Source organism: Mollisia scopiformis (genome assembly GCF_001500285.1).
Source record: "Mollisia scopiformis unplaced genomic scaffold LY89scaffold_15, whole genome shotgun sequence".
NCBI lineage: Eukaryota > Fungi > Ascomycota > Leotiomycetes > Helotiales > Mollisiaceae > Mollisia > Mollisia scopiformis.
The window spans coordinates 542,055-558,634 of NW_017263595.1; the positions used below are offsets into that span (position 1 = coordinate 542,055).

Consider the following 16,580-nt stretch of genomic DNA (forward strand, 5'->3'; position numbering starts at 1 on the left):
CATACCCAACAAGAAGAAAAGAGTATTAACAAAAAACTGAACCCGCAGATGCTCGGATTTGAGAAACAACAAAAAGAACTACGGAAAAGAAGTAAAGAAAAATTGTTTTGCTCTCACCAGGATTCGAACCTGGGATCTCCATCGAAACGCACCCTAGAAACTCCTAAACGCCAAACACCGTAGCAATTTTTTATCCAAGAAGAAGCCCTAGTAAGCAGCGAGTGATGGTGTCTTAACCACTAGACCATGTGAGCTGTTTTGTTTGATGGCAAGAAAGTGCGATATCGAACGCTGTACGACCACCAGGACCATTACACGGAATCTGGGTTGTTCCAGCTCCGGTCCTATAGGAGAGGCGGAGTAGGAAGGCAGAGGCATTATATGGGGTGTAGGTCGTTAGTGATTTTGCAGGAGCATAGCGGGTGTTGACTTTTATTGATTTTGAATGTGCCTGGGGCGGCTGGACTTTGAAAATCAACAATCTTACTGACATCTGGCAGACTACATCAGGGACACAATGTAGCAGATTCTTTGACATAGAGCCTCACTTTTAATGTCCTTAGATCTGTGGGACATTTTGAGATGGACATATTGGGCAAGATAGATAGACTTAAGTCAAGCTTATTTCCATGTCACGTACAGGCACAATGGGTGTGATTCAATCAGTTTTCAATATCCCACGATTCTTGGTTCATTGAAAGGTTGAAAATAACTCTCTCTCATCTACGACTTATAGACCTGTTATATGTGGTATCATTTACAAAGCCAACGCCACAAAAATGCTGAAAGTGCCCGTAACGCCACCAGATTTACCCCACCCAAAATCACTTTTCTGATGCCAGGACCATCTTCTCTCTCTCCGGCCGCCTCTTTTGGAATTGCTTCTTACTATGCTTTCGCTCATTCTCTTGTCTGCGCTTGATAGCTTTGAGCTCCTCACTCTTGATCTCGCCAGCCTTCTTAATAACCTTGGGTATATGTCTGTGCCGTTGAATGCGTCTGATCTCAGGCATATGTGCATATCTCTCCGTCAAAGCTTCATTGTACTCCAAAGCCTGGCGTTGTCTTGCCGACTTAACACCTTCTCGCTTGGAAGCATTTGCTCGCCATAAGCGAATGTTGCCATCGTCAGATCCTGACAAAATGTACTTGGAGTCAGGAGACCATTTCGTGCTGAAGACTCTTTGCATCCGCTTTGTGTGATAGACATCTCGGGAATGACCTTTCATCTTGGAAAATAACCGGATAGTCCTGTCGTAAGATGCTGACACCAACTCTTCTCCAGTTGGGCTAAATTCCACATCCATTACAGCTGCCACATGATCTTTGAGAACATTCTGTGCTCTGTCCATCTTTCTCATATCAAATACGTAGATGTTGTGATCTAATCTCTATGTTAGAAGAGCCTCTTTCTCATTTCCCTTTGACGCATACCTTCATTTGCAACAGCAAAGTTAAAAGCTTCCTGGGGATTCCTAGTAATTCTGTCAGCATACGATTCTCAAAGTTTCCTGAACTTTTGCGAGACTGACCAAGAAATCGCATTTGACGTAAAGTTAAGGATGGTTTTTGCAAGGGGCATAGATGTTCGGAGGTCATAGAGAACTATGGATCGATCTGTTGCACATGATGCCAAGATTGAAGTCTCTATTTGATTGAATGATACTGTTGTGATGGTATCTGTTGAAGTCGGCCAATGCAGAACTTCCGGCGGAGCAGTATGTCTCGAGAGATCATATATTGAGATGACTCCCGATGAAGCAGCAAAGGACGCCTTCGATCTGTGAGATGATAAACTCGTGAAGGCATTGCTTCCAAGCCAGGTGGCGGTCGGTGCAGATCCAGAAGGTGTGTCGTAGGGGAACCAGAGTTTGATTGATCGGTCTGAAGCGCATGTGAGAACCTTCGAATCTTGAGTCCAGCACATTCCCTTGACGATATTCTCGTGCGCACTTGTATTCCAGGTCTCGTCTCGGCTTGTCAAATCCCAGACTTTGACTACTCCGTCACCGCTACCACTCGCAAATCTCTGAAGATTGGTCGGATCCTTTGCCATTGTATATACCCCATCGACATGGCCTTTTCCCAAGTCACCAATGAAGGGCGCAGCAAACATTCGCTCCATCTTGGTCGCATTCAGAGCCCTGGTGTATTCGCGAGCACGTTCAAATGGATGTAACGCCGGATCCAGGTTTCGTGGCGTCCGTTGCACATCAGACCCAGGGGCCTGCGCCAAGGACGAAGGGCGAGAAAGGGCTTTGATCTTCATGTTGTGGTGTTGTAGCTGCAACAATTGTGTATTTGGAGGAGTATATTTTCGAGGCTGAACTTTTAGGACTTTTTTGCAGGGATCAAGTGGCACTAGTGCGATTAGCGCCATCACGGCCGCGCATTGAAGCTTGCCTTGCCAGCCAGCCAGAGCTCAAACAACCCTTCACAAACATTCACAATCGTATCTCCACACGACAAGATGGCACCAGCAGATTCTTCCCGGATAGTGGAGGCACAGAAGCTCACGAAGACGAACCCGAGGGAGGCCGAAGCAAAATACAAGGAGATCATTTCGAAGCCGCCATCAGCAACTTCGGATGCCGCTGTACGAGAGTATGAGACGGCTTTAGTCAGTTTAGGAGAGCTATATCGGGATCAAAAGTGAGAAGTCGCGTCAAAGGGAACTGCTGAAGTGTCATTAACGTCAAGTAGGAAAGCCGATGAATTGGTGGAGCTCATTACAACGAGTCGGACAGTACTGTCATCCTTTGCAAAGGCAAAGACTGCAAAGTTAGGTATGAAATAAACTCAAGATCCTGGACGCTGTGAAAGTAGAATAGAGCTCAAGTCCTGACTTATTAACCTAGTGCGACAACTCCTTGATCTCTTCCATGGCATTCCCAGCTCCACCGATACCCAAATCTCCGTCACGAAGTCATGCATCGAATGGGCTACCTCCGAACGACGAGGCTTCCTCCGACAGAATCTCGAGACTAGGCTTGTCCAACTCTACATGACCAAAGCTTCCTATTACGATGCCCTTACACTCATCAACAGCCTGCTGAAGGAATTGAAGCGCCTTGATGACAAGCTCGTGCTCGTGGAAGTCCAGCTTCTGGAGTCGCGTGTTTACCATGCTTTAGGGAATGTAGCTAAAGGTCGAGCTGCACTGACCAGTGCCCGAACATCAGCTGCATCTGTTTACACACCACCTCTTCTGCAAGCTGGACTAGACATGCAATCTGGAAAGCTGCATGCCGAAGACAAGGATTTCAATACAGCCTTCTCCTACTTCATTGAAGCTCTCGATGGATATCACACTCAAGATGAACCCGAGAAAGCCACAGCTGCGCTGCAATACATGCTTCTCTGCAAGATCATGCTCAACCTCGCGGACGATGTCAATCAATTGATGACTTCCAAGCAAGCAGTCAAATATGCAGGCAAGAATCTCGAAGCTATGAAGGCCGTAGCACGAGCACATTCCAACCGCTCCCTCGAAGAATACGAGAAAGCCCTTGGCGATTACCGTCACGAGCTCGGCAGTGACCCTTTCATCCGCAACCACCTTCGCCGTCTCTACGACGCGATGTTGGAACAGAATCTCATCAAAGTTATCGAACCCTTCTCTCGTGTTGAGATTGACCACATTGCCAAGATGGTAGGACTCGATACTATACAAGTAGAGAAGAAATTGAGCCAAATGATCCTGGATAAGGTTATTATTGGGGTCTTGGATCAGGGCGCTGGCTGTTTGATTATTTTCGATGAGACGGAGAGAGACGAGGGATACGATTCCGCGTTGGCTACCATTGAGAAGTTGAGCAGTGTGGTGGATGTGCTGTATACCAACCAGGCAAGCATGCTTGAGTAGAAGGCTGGGGCTGCTAGATGAGATGAGAGCATGACATGCAAACATATGCATTGTATCATAGAGGCGCAGATGATGGAGGAAATGAAAACATGCTTTCGATCCACGAATCACTCACTGAACCGTGCAATCATGAGGACTTCAAGTAATGTCTTTATTCGAATTGTGATCCTTACGCTATCACAAAGGAAACCATCCAACTCCGTGCGCCCCTATAAGACATCCCTCAAATCTACAATCTGACTATACCCTACAACGCTTTACAAAATTGGATCCCCAATCTACCACCCATGATTTAACACTGTCCTTAGACTAAACAACTGTAACCTACTCAGACCTCAGGTCACACAGTATTGACCTGTCGTCTAGAATATCGCACTCTGCGCAGCTGCTCTCAAAGCCCTTTTCTCCTCCCCAATCACCAAACTGAAGACTCTCATCGCAACAGCCTTCTCCTCCCATCCCGGCACATACCCACGAAAGTCATCCACAACCTCCAAATGCCATTGCTCCAACCTCAATTTCTCCCCCTGACTCGAAACTGTCTTACCAAGCAACCTAGAAATGACCCTTGTGCTATTTCTTCTCCTCTTCTCTTTACTCCCACTCCCGTCTGATAGTGGGGAGGAATTCTGGTTCTCTGGTTTCCATTGTTGGAGGATGGAGTCTAGGAGTTTCCAGTGGTCTTTGGACCAGGTTGTTGAAGAGAGGGGAGCCGTTGTTGGTGAAGATGGCATGGGTGAAGATGAGACGAATGCAACTGCTTTGCTGGGACTGACATTCTCGGAGCTACCTGGGCCGGAAGGTGTCTTCATTGGTGAACGCAAGCAGGATTTAGTTGGAGATAGATTCGGGGGTGGCAGAGGAGTTTGGATTAAAGTCCGAGTTGTGTGGAGCTGAAGAGATTCCGTCCATTTCAAGGTGCGGGAATTGGTGACTTGGTTTTCTTTTTCCGATGTTGAGATTAGGGACGAATCTCGTTCGCTATTTAGTGGCGAGACCTGCGCAGATGGAGTTCGACAGGCAGGAATCGTGTTGGTCCTGCTCGGAGACGAGGCAGAAAGTAGTCTGGAAACTGATGATGAACTTGAAGGCTCTGGTGGAGTGTTAAGATTGGTTCTTCTCGTATTGCCGAAAAGAATTTGGCCGAGAGATGGCTGTTTTACAGGGGATGAGGAATCTGCACGAGGTCGTGGATTGAAACCCATCTTCTGTGGAATCGGAGCAAAGCTAGTTCGGCGCTCATGAGTTGGCTCAATTTCCTGAGAAGGAGGCTCGCTAGAAGATGCCTTGTTCGAGGTCGTTTTCTGAACGGTTGGCTGCTGTCGGTCTTTGGGAAGTACTGGGAGTCTTTTGGGTGGAGAGGCCGAAAGGAGGGCTGAGAGATCAACGTTGATGGGCTCTCGTGGACGAGGGTTGAAATTCGACTTTTGAGGGATTTGCCATCCAGAAAAGTCAGCAGACACATCGTCACTCAACTCTGGTTGTAGAGAACGTCGGATCGTCACAGGCTCTGGTATGGCTTTTTTCGTAGAATTGTCACGCAAAGTCTGCTTTGCTGCAGCAGGTGAGGATGCGAGATGGGAGAGCTCATCGCTGTACACCAGACATTTGCTATTCTTCCTCCATGGGCTGGGAATCTTGCTGCGTCTGGGTTTCTCCGCAATGTCTCTTGATGCTTCCTGAGTTTTTGGTGCCGCAGGGGATGACGAATTGAGAGTTTCCAATAGTTGTCCGAATCCTTCATCATCATCAAACTCTTGATCATTGAATCCGTCGTCATCGGAACCAATGACTATCAATCGATCAGCATCAGCAGACTCGGCTTGTTTGATGACCTCTGCGCGTTCCGCGGACCATTTCTCTTCAGATGTAAGGGTCCTGTGTTCTGAGGATGAACCGTTTGTGTTCATAGAAGTAGCGTCATCCTTTGTCATTGATGCCGACGAAAGTGGTACAGATATTTCCTCTTCGGCCTGCCAACTCATATCATTATCACTATGGACAGATTCGACTCCTGATCGAAGATCTGACAGTCGTGGATCAGAATAACGGCGATCTTGGGGAAGACCCAAGCGGTACTGTTGTCTCTCCTCAGGAGAAGGCGACCTCTGTTGTCTCAAGACACTGCTTTGGAAGGGATCCTCATGCTGGCGTACAGTGCTTCGCTGATGATATTGAGAAGAGCTCCCGGAGAAATGGGAGCTTAGATCCAGCTTAGGAAGTGGCCCAGTACGACGTTCGAGTAATGGACTTTCAGTTGCTGGCTGAGCAATAACCGACGAGGATCTCCTGTCTGCTGCGGGGCTTTTGAACGGACTTCCCAAGCTTTGCGATCTACTTCTAGGTGATGAGGGCACAACAATGTTCTGAAGCATGCGACCAGCACGTGCAATTGGAGACAAAGTTGGCCTATCCGGGTGTTGAGATGCTGGAGCAAGAGAAGCCTGATCTCTTCCTGGCTGAATTGGCGGCGGTAACGAAGGAGAGGAAAAGACAATGGATGGTGTTTGCGTCACATCTGGATTGAATTGAGGATGTTGACGGATATGAGCGGTGTAGGTATATCTTCGTGGTGCGATTGGAGGAGAGGAAGGAATATGTGAGTGCATGAAAGAAGACTCCTGTTTACTGTGCTCAGTCAGGGCTGGCGCTGCGACTTCTGAAGCTAGAGCTTCATTTGCTTGTCCAGTCGAATCCTTTGGTGGTGGTGGGCTCTCCTCAGGTGTCAAAAGGCGGGTAGCAGAAGAGCTTGTGACATAGAACGAAGGCCTCGTAGGAGCTGGTACGTCTGCCTTGACCGTCGTGGAACGTGTCTGACGCGCAATAGATGGAGTAGCGGCATCAAGAATCGCAGCTGGTATTACTGAGAAGGAATCCTCATAATCATCATAGCATTGCCTTGTACTTGCTGATGGTCTCTTATCAGACGAAGCTTGTGCTGAACCGTTTTTGAGTTTTCCCAAGTACCTGTTCTGAAGGGATCTCGATGAATTCTGCTTTTGCGCTGGTGTAGCTGCTTCGAGTATCTCGGGTGCAACGCTCGAAAAGGAGTCGTTCACCTGCGGACTCTGTACAGAGAGTAGTCTTGGGTTTTGAGCTACTTTTGCTGGGGTAGCCGCAGCAAGTATCTTATCTGGGATTTCGGAAAATGAGTCGTTATAAGCTGAGGCATCTGTATCTTGCACAGAGAGTAAGCTCTTGTTCTGCAAGGGCTTGCTGGTGGACCTTTTGGTCTGCTCTGCTGGGCTGCTTAAATGTTCTCTCAGCGAAGGAACTGAATCGACTGATATCATACTAAAGCCTTCACTTTCCAGAATAGTGTCAAACTCGCGAAGTTCGCCAACGTGATCCTCGGCCCCCTCCTCGTCGTTTACTTCTGTTTGGTCATCATCTTCGACGGGCTCTTCTTCCCTGTCTGATTGATCGAATGTCATTTTATTCGGAGATAAGGATAGCGAGGGGTAATTGGCGCTCCTACGCCGCGAGCTTGAGGGCCGTGGAGCTTCAATAACCCGAGGACTCGACCAGCCGGTTCCGTGAGGTGTTTCGTTTCCAGGGTTAAACCTTGCAATGACTATATCAGTGTCACCTACTCCATTGGAAGCTGTTGATCGGATTGTTGAATAAGGTGAAGTGGACTGAACATTGCTATCAATGGTCCGCAGCGACCCTGTTGGCTCGACTGACGACGACTCGCGGCCACTATTGCTCCTACAGCTTTCATCCTCCAGGACTTCCACTTCTTCTGGCAGCAATGACTTCCGACGACCTCTTCCTTTCCTCGTAGTCGTACTTGATGCCCCAGTACCATCGCCTTGTGTTTTAGCCGCCGGTGTTTGCTTTGTTGCCTTCCGAGGTCTGGACCGCGATCTTCCCTTTCCTCGATTGACCTCGACACTCTTGCCAAGCTCAAAATTGATATCTTCTTCATCGTCTCCATCGACAAGCTCTCCAATAGATTTCCTCCTTCCACGCTTCTGAGTTGGTGTATTGCTTCGTGCTGCCTTCTTCTTGGCAGGTACTGGAGTTCCAGCAGACTTTCTTGGCCGACCTCGTCCTCTCTTAGGCGTCGCTACCTGTTGTGTTTCCGAATCCGAATCCGAAAGACCCTTCACAGGTACCGTAGTAGTGGTGGTACGCTCTCTCCGACGCGGAATAGGTCCTGGAGTTGGTGATATATCTTCCCCACCATTGTAGTCTGCATAAACATTCTCTACATCAGATTCCCCTGCCTCAACCGTCACCCGGATCTTCTGAGGTGATAGCTCATTGCCTACGTCGAGCTCGAAGGTCTGTTTCTTTGGAGAGCTGCCTTGTAAAGGAAGGCTAGTCCTCACGCGTGATGGGCGACGCGCTCTGGGTTGCGGATGGAAGCTCTGACTGGCGTTGAGGGGATCTGGCGATGATTGCATTGAGCCGTCCATTGTTTACATCTGTCGCAACTCGAGATGTGCTCTGCAATATGCAAATTTCGTTGAGAAAAAGTAGCAATTGTTATAGAAGTAATGGGCGCCTAATAGTTTGGATGGTCAATTGTGTACGAAATATGCTCGCGTTCATAAATATCGTGTTTGGATGAGACATCGATCCTCTTTGTTTACTTTTAGGTTCTCTAGCCGCTGACCCCTGCAAGACCGACACGATGGCCTCACCTTGGCACGTGACTCTCACGACATCTCAATCGCCATGAATATGTCCCAGAGTTTCCTGGTCAATAAGCTGTTCTCAGAATGTCTAAGCTGAATGCCGTTCGATTGGTGAGTGGGGGAGGTAGACGGCGGACGACCCGACTTATTAGTAAACTTCATCTTGAGCCGCCCGAGCGGCTTCTTTGGGTTCTATCAAATATTTCGTCACACCACATATGAGAGATTCCAGTGTTTTTCATAATTCATTCAATTCATTACTCATTTAACAAACCTGCTAATGCTATATCCCAAAACGATTGCTATAATTACATACCCAATCTTCAAAAGCTTCATGGACCAAACACCAAAGCTCTAACCTCGATAGATTCACGTCCAACTGCATTTGCAGGAGTCCTTGGGTCTTGGAAAGCTGTATGTGGCACACGACCGCCAAGAACATTTGATCCATCTTTCGATGCCTCGCTGTCGAAACACTCCAAGAACAGCCTCTCATCGTTTTTCATGCCTGAGAGATAGTGCCACTTTTGACTATCATTGTATCTGATACCGGCAGTCTCTCCGGTCCTGTGTGGATATCTGTGTTCAATAGGGATCAAATCTTCGTCCTTAAGTGTTGAGGAGCTTGCGAATCCTAAAGGATTAGCTTGGACTGGGCCATTCAGAGGACGCCAGACGTTGATAATCCTGTAACGACCTTGTAACAGCTTCTCAGCCTCTTCAGGCAGGTGCAGATTTACTCTCCATGTTGACGATTTTTTCGTTTGATCGATATGTACCCGAGTTACTGGAGCACGAGGAGCACCAGGGGTTGAACGGCGGATGGTGTGGTCGAAGAGGAAGATCTTGTTACTCCCTGGCACATGGTCAAGTAGCAACTTCTCGACCTCTGGGTAATAGTTCTTCTTAATGGATTCGTCGTCCACGAAATCACGCTCAGCAGACTCAGGTACGCCAGATACAACAGCAAAAGCGTCTTTGTCAAGTGTGTATTCAGATTCTCGGCCGCGAATGTCGGTAATGGGAACTTGGACGTCAAAGTCTCCGAAATTGCGTTGTGGCTGACCCTCGGGCTGCTTTTCGACGAAGTTGAAGGGGACAGAGCCATCTTCTGGTGGGCGGAAATAGTTGAGTGTTACAACTGTATCACCACGGGGTATATATGTGTCGTCTGCCGACTCATTCGCATGATATGCTGCTTCAGTTCGTGCAGATTGGGAAAGGTTGTGTGCCGCAGTGGCTTGAAGTGGTGCTGCTGTCGCCATTGTGCTGCGTATGTTCAATAAGTATAGAGATGTTGTGTATGATTCTGATCTGTTGTCAGATCTCGTTCTGATTGTATGCAATTGTCTGTCTGTATAGGAACGATGTTAGCTCCGAGTTCGAAGAAGGTAGCAAATATATAGTTGAGCAAGACATAGTCTCTGCTTCGATTACTAGTCAGCTTCCGGGCACGTCATTGTCCCTTAGAAATCAATTGGGGATTACATGAACATTGCGACCTTTCCCCGCGCCGGCATGTCTGCCGAGGGGGAAATCGAGAACGAGAAGAGTTGGTTTCGGTGCTGACTGAGCATTATTTCCGAGCACGCAATTTCTGGGAATATCTGGGTGCAACCCGTGGATAGACTCGCACTAGGAGTGGCAAAATCCGGAGAAATCTGCGAATTGTGGATCACGTGCAAGCTATATTTATAAATTTAGCAGGTGTTCCATTAAGCAGCACTCTTAACGCCGAGGATGTTTCTACTTCTGTATGATGGTGCTTCTCGAATCGTACAACTACCAATCCCATGTACAAACAATGATTCAAAAATCACCAAGGTAGCTACGTCTCCTTGTTGCCGAAGATTTTGTCTATCCAAGTTTGCAATACTCGTGCTTCTCATGTCCAACGCCGTCTTGCTTGCCCTGATTTCCCTCCTCAACCCGAAAAGTCGAGCTGAAAAGTTTCATCTACTTTGGTCCTAATTAGTAATTACTCTTCGACCTATACTTCTCAGCCACATCCACACCATCCTTCTCATCCTGTTCCATTTGCTGCATGAGCTTCTCGTTGTGAACCCTGATTTCCTCCTCTGCTTGTCGCATCTCTTCCTCCGTCAATTCCTTTGGTCTCGAGTCTTCATCCGGCTCGTATAGTTGTTTCATATCGACCACATTGGTACCATCCACACCACGATATTTGTCTTCTATTTCTTGGTCCCAGGGATGTTGATCAAGCATCTCTTTGATCTGTTCTGGTGACAAGCCAACAGCATCAAGTACCATATGATTCTCGTCAAAGGAGCGAAGAACACCGTCTGTTCCGAGCATGAATACTCCTTCAGGATCAATCTTCATGGATCGGACTAGTTGGCTGATGGGAATTTGAGCCTATTTGATGTTAGCAGCTTGGTGAATTAGCAAGTCCTGAGCCTTACTGTAGAGGACATATTGACCAGAAATCCAGCAACGAGGAATGATATACACAAAGAAGTCTTCAGCATAGATCGGTGCATTTTGGATCTGTGGAAGACAAGAATCTGGAGAGACTTGTGATAGATATGCAGCTTGCTTTTGCTGAGCAGAAACAAGGCTGGTGTTTAGGCTGACACGGTACTTGACGTTAGGATGCGGCGCAGGCATGTACCAACAATCACATGCTTCCTGCTCATCTTCACCATCTGCGACTGTAAGCCATTCGCATCATGGTACAATACAATCAAAAACATTTTCATTTCTTACTACCCCGCACATTCCTACCTCCAGTAGAAACGCTTGCTATATCTTCAATCTTATCAATAACACGATGTGCCTTCTGGAAAATATCATTCATTCCCGATTCTCTTTGCCCTCTTCGCGCGGCTGTACCTTGAACATACCGGTATGGTAGAACTTGTCCAGCTGAAGTTCTAGCTTTGAAGTCGCTTTGAGGATGGTTATTTCTCCTTTGTTGAACTGCAACGCCGGAGTCCCTACTATCTTGACCCCTTCTTTCACCAATGACAATTTCACTGTGCAGTCATTAGCTCACACAAGAATAATGTAGCCGATCAACTCACCGAGGTCGATCGCCAGGCAATTGAAGCGTCCCCTTGAATATCGGGCTCCTCGTGGCCCCTTGGTGTGCGTTTCTGTTATTGTGTGATGGATGCACTGGGTGTACTGGGTGTGGTGGGCGTGGCGGTTGTGGTGAATATGATGGACGTGCCAGGTTTGGTGGATGTGCTGTAAATGCTCTACACGGATCTGTCTCTGACCGGATGTTGAAACCTGGAAATTGCACAGACTGTCGGTGAGGAACAAAAGATAGTGGTGCAGTATCTGGGCAACGAGGTGCGAATGGAGATGAAGAAGGACCCCCTTCGCCAGGACTTACTTGTGGGTTTGGCCTTTGGTTACCAGTTGGCGACCCGAGCCCTTTCTTCAATATTGAAGGTCTTCGCGGTGAGCGTCTGACGTGTACTGGACGTTCCGCCATGTTGCTTGAGTTTGGTGGAAGGTATGTCGTCGAAGCTGATAAGACTTGAAAGAAAGTTTTCTATCGTTGTTTACTCTTGTGTTATGATTCCCAGAGTCTGTTGATGATGAGTCAATTGAGTTCCTGAGGATCATGCAAGCAAAGCGTCGCTGACTCGAAGCCTTAATGCCAAGTTGATTGCTTGGGGAGTTACAAGGTAACGATATCAGAACCGACGATGAGGAGCTCTCACTCAAGATCACGCATACTTCCCAGGTTCGCCAAGAATTATCATCTTCTAAACTCTACTCTCTCACTTAATGCAATCAGGGGATTTGTGACTGTCCGCGCTTCTCTCATTTGAGCTCACCATTTTCTTCCTCTTCCCAAGTCTTCCAACCAAGATATCCCTCCATTCCTTGAGTATAAAAGGTCTTCCTGTCATACTTCGTCAAAGGTAAGCCCCCAAAGATCCTTCTTACCAGATCAGGGTTACTCGTAAACGGCCTTCCAAAAGCAGCCAAATCAACTCTGCCTAGATGAGATCAGCATCCATCTCACTATCCACAAATTCGAAAGAGATACGTACCTTCATCCAAAGCCTCCCTAGCAATCACAGCATCATACCCACCCGCACCAATGACAGGCGTATTCTTCAAAACCCTCCTAAACGGCCACAAACTCACTTCCAGCCCCTTGAACACCTTGCCTGCATCCACAGGACCAGACTCTTTAGCCAGAGAATTCCTCTCCCCAAGATCATACCTCGGCTCTATCAAATGAACATACGCCAACCCTCTCCTATCCAGCGCTCCAGCCATCTTGCTAAACGTCCCAATCCGGTCACTATCCTCCGTGCCCTTCTGTCTATACCAAGGCGCTAGCCTCACACCAACTTTCTCACACCCTATCTCCTTCCCAATAGCATCAACGGTCTCCAGCAAAAACCGCGTTCGGTTCTCGATACTGCCACCATAGCGATCTGTCCGATCATTGATATTATCATGCAGGAATTGATCGAAAAGATACCCATTCGCGGCATGGATCTCGATACCTTCAAAACCAGCTCGAACAGCGTTCTGAGCAGCGAGGACGAATTGAGAAGTTACGTCTGAGATATCGGACAGAGACATAGCTTGAGACTCGACGTATGGCTCTCCGATACTGTTATCCTGTCCGAAATTCGGATGATTACCTGGTAATGGCTTGGGTGTCGAGGATAATGGGGGAAATCCTCCATTCTGTGAAGGGACTGCGACGCGGCCTGGATGGCTACATCTACATTAATGTCCCCTCTCTGGATTAGGTTTTGGGATCAACTTGCCATAACTGAGCAAAGAATATTCCACCTTTCTTATGGACTGCGGCTGTAACCGGCTTCCAGGCTTCGATCTGTGCTTCGGCGAATATACCAGGAGTGTGCAGGAAACCTTTCCCTCGAGGATGGATCTCAAGGGCTTCAGAGATGAGGAACCCTCCTGGTGCTGCACGTGATGCGTAGTACTCTGCTGTTCGTGGATGAGGAAGGCCCGTATCTGAGGCGCGCATTCTTGTCATTGGAGCGAGGACAATGCGGTGCTTGAGGGAGATGGAAGGGGTGAGGTTGAAAGCATTTTGTAAAGGGTCACGTTTGGATGACATGGTTGAATTGAAGGAGATAAAATGTAGAGACAATGAAGCTAAGAGAACTTGAGAACTACATGTCTCTTATTCTTTTGAAGAGAAGAATGGAGCTGGAGCCGGAATACCGTGTTGCTTACAGATCAATTCTCAACGGCAGCCGTGTCCGTTCGAGTGAAGAAGGCAGCAAATTACAGAGCCAAAAGTCCAAATTACTCATTTGGAGCTTATGTTGTGTCGTAGAGCAGCTCCGCTCTTCACACGGCAATAGACTTGATAGATCGCAAGAGTGGCCTAGTGCTGTTCCTCCTGAGCCGCTAGGATTGCACCGGCGATCTTCTTCGGGAGCAAGCTCTGGCTTGGTCCTCTTATATTTGACTTGGCTTTTCGCCGTTCTTAGTTTACCTTCTCTAGAAGTGGAGCGAGCAAGACTTCGTCAGCCATTTTGGTTTTCGCGTCCTCTTTCAATGATACCAATACCTTCCCAATTCTCAAATCACACAATTACCCAAGATGAACTTTAGACATAGAGAATGCATTGTTAAAACAAAACATCAAGAATGGAATCGCAACAAAGAAACAAATAAAACTTATTTCAAGGCGCCTTAGGCTGATATACACTGAGCCTTCAAGAGGATGCCTTTGTAACCCTCAACTTAAATTCCAAATGGCAGTGATTCACTACAGCACTTGCTGCTAAATTCGCAATTCACAATTCACGGGCAGACGAGAGAGCTATTAGCAAGTTGTTCAATTCGTTCAGCAAATGTGGTATTCCGGTGGATCGTCCATTTAGCTAGCCAGCAAGCCAGCCAACCCAGTAACGCCCCAGGTCCCCTTTATGTAAAGTCACGCCCAAAAATGTACACCCCCAAATACAGTTCAGCACTTCAAGCCCGACTCAATCGGTTCTGCGCTTGCTTGCTCTTCCAGACTTCGTCTTGGTGATGCTATCGTCAGTGGCTTGACGGCTCATTGGCGTCCCGCCAATCGAGCTTGCGCCCTGTGATAGTTGAGGAACCATCTCCAGTCCACCCATCTCCTCTCGTACACTGCTGGTAGCGAGGTTCTGCATCTTGTTCATATAGAGCACATTCTTGACATCGGACGGGGTGATGTAGCTGTACTCCTTGGGAGTAGCGAATGCTTCCAAGAGGTGCTTGTAGGTCTTGGTCTGAGCTGCTTGTTCAAGGAGGTTTTTTGCACCAGGTTCCAAATTCAAGTTCTTGCCAATGCCCTTCTCGTCATTGTATGCTCTAGCTCTGCGAATGAGGTCGATCTCGGCAGCAGCATCTTCTGGAGATAGACCATTGACAGATGCGACGGTATCGGTCCTGCTTGAAAATTGTCGGGTACCCAAGGAATTGATCATAGGAGGTAGCTTAGGGATCTGCTTTGAGAGAGCTTCAAGAGTACCAGGGTATTCAAGATCTGGGAAGGCTTCGAAGCCTAGACCAGTCTGTAAGTGGTTGCCACGAGTGCTGCGAGTTGCATGCGAGTATTGACGCTCCATGCCAACTCCACCTGGAGGAGATTCTGCATCATCGCCTTCCCCTTCGATAGCAGCCGCAGCGGCCTTCTCGTTCTCAGAGCTTGAGTCGGATTTGCCATTCGATGGAGTATCAATATCCTCGCCATTTTGTGTAGGACGATTCATGTAGGAATATGCCGCAAGAGCAGAAGAATTGTAAGTCATCGAAAGTTCTTTCTCCGTGAAGAGCTTCTCGATGCTGTACAGTGGGGTGTCGAATTGAAGCGCATTTGCATGCTGCTTCTCGGCATGCCAGACCGGAGTGCTGGTGCCATTTTCTAGACGTTGGCGAGATGGTGCAGGAGACTCATCGCTATCTTGAGCCTTGCGCTTACGCTTGTGACTCTCTGCAAAGTTGGGGAGCTCATCTGCCTCGCGGCGGTGTCTTGTGGCTCGTTTTCCGTGAACACCACCTGGGCTGGCGGGGTTCGTGAGACTGAACTGACTGGGGTGTAAGAGGTAGGCATTGTCATTATTGATTTCTAATGCTTCCTTGTCCTTCGAAAGTCTCGCCTTCTTGCTTGTAACGCTGTTAATCAAGCGATCGCGCATTGTGCTGGACAGTGCTTTGTATTCGTTGGTTGCGAGTTTCTTCTTGTAAGCATGCTGAGCGGCAATTTCGGTCATCTTGACATCGAAATTTCTCTGTAGAGCAATTAGAACTGTAGTTGAATATCTAAGACTTAGTACGTACCTTGTGTTGGGTCAAAGCACTGTCTCTCTCTTCAATAGCATCATTGACATCTTTCGCAAAATCCGCGTAGATTCTGCCAGCTCGTAAAGGAGTCTTATCACTCAAGCTCTTCATCATCATTCTTTGTACTTCCTTTGTAACCAATGAATCGATTTCCTCAGGCCGATCAGGCAATACATCTTTGCTGTGGGGGTCGGCGTTTGTGATCAGATTAATGTCGACCTGGATTGCTTGCAGTTGATCGCGGTAGTGAATGTCTCGATTCGCAGAGAAGCCAGCGGTCATGTCGTTTAATCGCTCGAGGAGTTGAGTACGTCTCTTGTCTCGCTTCGAGAGTTGTTGTTGTGGTAAGGGTGGTGAAGTGGATTGTAGTCGATCGATGCGATGAGCTGAACCCATCATGGGCGATAGCTGGGGAGAAGCACTCATCCTGCAGAAGAAGCTTTCGAATAGCAGAAACAAGTATTCTTATTATCCTAGATCAGCAAGTATTCAGCGAGTTCCTGTAATCTTTCGTATGCGGTGGAATGGAAGGTGCGCTGTCGTGTTGATGTTGCAAGAGGAGTTTTCGGGGGAAGAAAGAGCTGCAGGTTGGAATGAGTTTGGAAAGCTGTCTTTTGTGCGAAGATGTGAAGTATTGTGCTCGCCAAAAGTCCGTGGCAGTTACATTTAGTATTGTCTCTGGATTGGCGACAATAGAAAAGAATTCTTACTATTGTCAGATTCACTCACCGATGATTCGAACCTGAATGCGCTGCTGCTTGGTGACGATCCTTGCTAGC

The 16,580-nt window shown here is 47.8% G+C and overlaps 7 protein-coding genes and 1 non-coding gene across 8 annotated transcripts; 1 reads left to right on the forward strand and 7 right to left on the reverse strand.

The window, feature by feature from the left end:
• Nucleotides 1-108: 108 nt before the first annotated feature.
• Nucleotides 109-254, reverse strand: LY89DRAFT_t43. Its single transcript has one exon. It is a non-coding gene; the product is annotated as a tRNA-OTHER (tRNA).
• A 424-nt stretch (nt 255-678) lies between these two features.
• On the reverse strand, nt 679-2,296 carry LY89DRAFT_708206 (U3 small nucleolar RNA associated protein). The gene is made up of 3 exons (XM_018217671.1): nt 1,533-2,296; nt 1,435-1,475; nt 679-1,384 (listed from the first exon to the last, which is right to left on the reverse strand). Exons 1-3 carry the CDS (start codon nt 2,267-2,269, stop codon nt 825-827), a joined length of 1,338 nt encoding a protein of 445 aa, XP_018069682.1. The 5' UTR covers nt 2,270-2,296; the 3' UTR covers nt 679-824.
• Nucleotides 2,297-2,419: 123 nt separating this feature from the next.
• LY89DRAFT_619217 (PCI-domain-containing protein) lies at nt 2,420-4,012 on the forward strand. Its single transcript, XM_018210861.1, has 3 exons — nt 2,420-2,652; nt 2,704-2,786; nt 2,859-4,012. Exons 1-3 carry the CDS (start codon nt 2,471-2,473, stop codon nt 3,863-3,865), a joined length of 1,272 nt encoding a protein of 423 aa, XP_018069683.1. The 5' UTR covers nt 2,420-2,470; the 3' UTR covers nt 3,866-4,012.
• Nucleotides 4,013-4,227: 215 nt separating this feature from the next.
• LY89DRAFT_648582 (uncharacterized protein) lies at nt 4,228-6,498 on the reverse strand (the record flags this gene model as incomplete). The annotated part of the gene is made up of 1 exon (XM_018212024.1): nt 4,228-6,498. Exon 1 carries the CDS (start codon nt 6,472-6,474, stop codon nt 4,228-4,230), a length of 2,247 nt encoding a protein of 748 aa, XP_018069684.1. The 5' UTR covers nt 6,475-6,498.
• A 2,267-nt stretch (nt 6,499-8,765) lies between these two features.
• LY89DRAFT_686093 (uncharacterized protein) lies at nt 8,766-10,064 on the reverse strand. Its single transcript, XM_018215208.1, has one exon. It carries the CDS (start codon nt 9,774-9,776, stop codon nt 8,844-8,846), a length of 933 nt encoding a protein of 310 aa, XP_018069685.1. The 5' UTR covers nt 9,777-10,064; the 3' UTR covers nt 8,766-8,843.
• A 330-nt stretch (nt 10,065-10,394) lies between these two features.
• On the reverse strand, nt 10,395-10,995 carry LY89DRAFT_109012 (uncharacterized protein). The gene has a single exon (XM_018205062.1). The coding sequence runs from the start codon at nt 10,852-10,854 to the stop codon at nt 10,483-10,485; it is 372 nt and encodes a 123-aa protein (XP_018069686.1). The 5' UTR covers nt 10,855-10,995; the 3' UTR covers nt 10,395-10,482.
• A 1,256-nt stretch (nt 10,996-12,251) lies between these two features.
• On the reverse strand, nt 12,252-13,607 carry LY89DRAFT_619223 (12-oxophytodienoate reductase). The gene is made up of 3 exons (XM_018210862.1): nt 13,278-13,607; nt 12,543-13,225; nt 12,252-12,488 (listed from the first exon to the last, which is right to left on the reverse strand). Exons 1-3 carry the CDS (start codon nt 13,592-13,594, stop codon nt 12,310-12,312), a joined length of 1,179 nt encoding a protein of 392 aa, XP_018069687.1. The 5' UTR covers nt 13,595-13,607; the 3' UTR covers nt 12,252-12,309.
• A 706-nt stretch (nt 13,608-14,313) lies between these two features.
• On the reverse strand, nt 14,314-16,538 carry LY89DRAFT_648588 (uncharacterized protein). The gene is made up of 2 exons (XM_018212025.1): nt 15,799-16,538; nt 14,314-15,749 (listed from the first exon to the last, which is right to left on the reverse strand). Exons 1-2 carry the CDS (start codon nt 16,225-16,227, stop codon nt 14,475-14,477), a joined length of 1,704 nt encoding a protein of 567 aa, XP_018069688.1. The 5' UTR covers nt 16,228-16,538; the 3' UTR covers nt 14,314-14,474.
• Between the last annotated feature and the right edge of the window lie 42 nt (nt 16,539-16,580).